This window comes from Penaeus monodon, chromosome 34 (genome assembly GCF_015228065.2).
Source record: "Penaeus monodon isolate SGIC_2016 chromosome 34, NSTDA_Pmon_1, whole genome shotgun sequence".
Taxonomy (NCBI): domain Eukaryota; kingdom Metazoa; phylum Arthropoda; class Malacostraca; order Decapoda; family Penaeidae; genus Penaeus; species Penaeus monodon.
In genome coordinates this window covers 30,555,078-30,555,799 of record NC_051419.1, presented here as the reverse complement: position 1 = coordinate 30,555,799, position 722 = coordinate 30,555,078, and the positions used below count along the sequence as shown (strand labels likewise).

The following is a 722-nucleotide window of genomic DNA, read 5'->3' as shown; positions in this document are numbered from 1 at the left end:
TATTCTGGCCAACCAAAGTAAATTTCTGATAAAGAGCAGACATAATTAAAATAAAGAAGGGTAACTGATATAAAATAAATTCAGAAAAGTTGTCTCGCTTATGTGATCTGCTTTAGTACAGGTTAATTATCAATCTAATAACTTATAGATATATAAACACTAAATCAAGGTATGACACTTTTTATTTAACAAGTGAGAATCATCTTATCAATCGGGAACACAAAACAATTCTAACGTTATTTCAGAATCTCCTGCTGTGAAATACTACAATACAGCAACATACAGCATGTGACAGTAATCATAACGTTATGTAAGAATTTCCTGCTGTAACATCCTCGAATAAAACATGCAGTTGTGTCAATGATCATAATATTTTGCTAGAATTCTGTAAAATCCGTAAATATGTTACAGTATGCAGGATGAGTCAGTAATCATAACGTTATTTCAGAACTTCCTTCCTGCTGTAAAATCCTTAAGGAAAATATACAGCGTGTGTCAGTAATTAAAAGGATATCAGATATGCGTTGTGACAAAATCGGGATCCTGTTCCTCTGAAGGATAAGGCAGGACGAAGGAAGTTTTAAGATTCCCTTCAGGCTCTTACTCTCGGCCCTGTCTCTGCCTGAGTGCCGACTGCTGTGTTTCTTGGTAACGTGTTCTCGACGTGTTTTTCACCTGATGGCCGGGGGTGGAAAGGAAGTATTAGAGTTGTTGTCTGGTTG

General features: G+C 36.3%; 1 protein-coding gene across 1 annotated transcript in view; it reads right to left on the bottom strand.

Moving 5' to 3' along the window:
• Positions 1-164: 164 nt before the first annotated feature.
• Positions 165-722, bottom strand: part of LOC119594879 (putative inorganic phosphate cotransporter) — a 10,569-nt gene continuing 10,011 nt past the window's right edge. Inside the window, exon 10 of the mRNA XM_037943955.1 lies at positions 165-675. Coding sequence (XP_037799883.1) covers positions 593-675 — 83 coding nt within the window. The 3' untranslated portion in view covers positions 165-592. The remainder of the gene's footprint in view (positions 676-722) is intronic.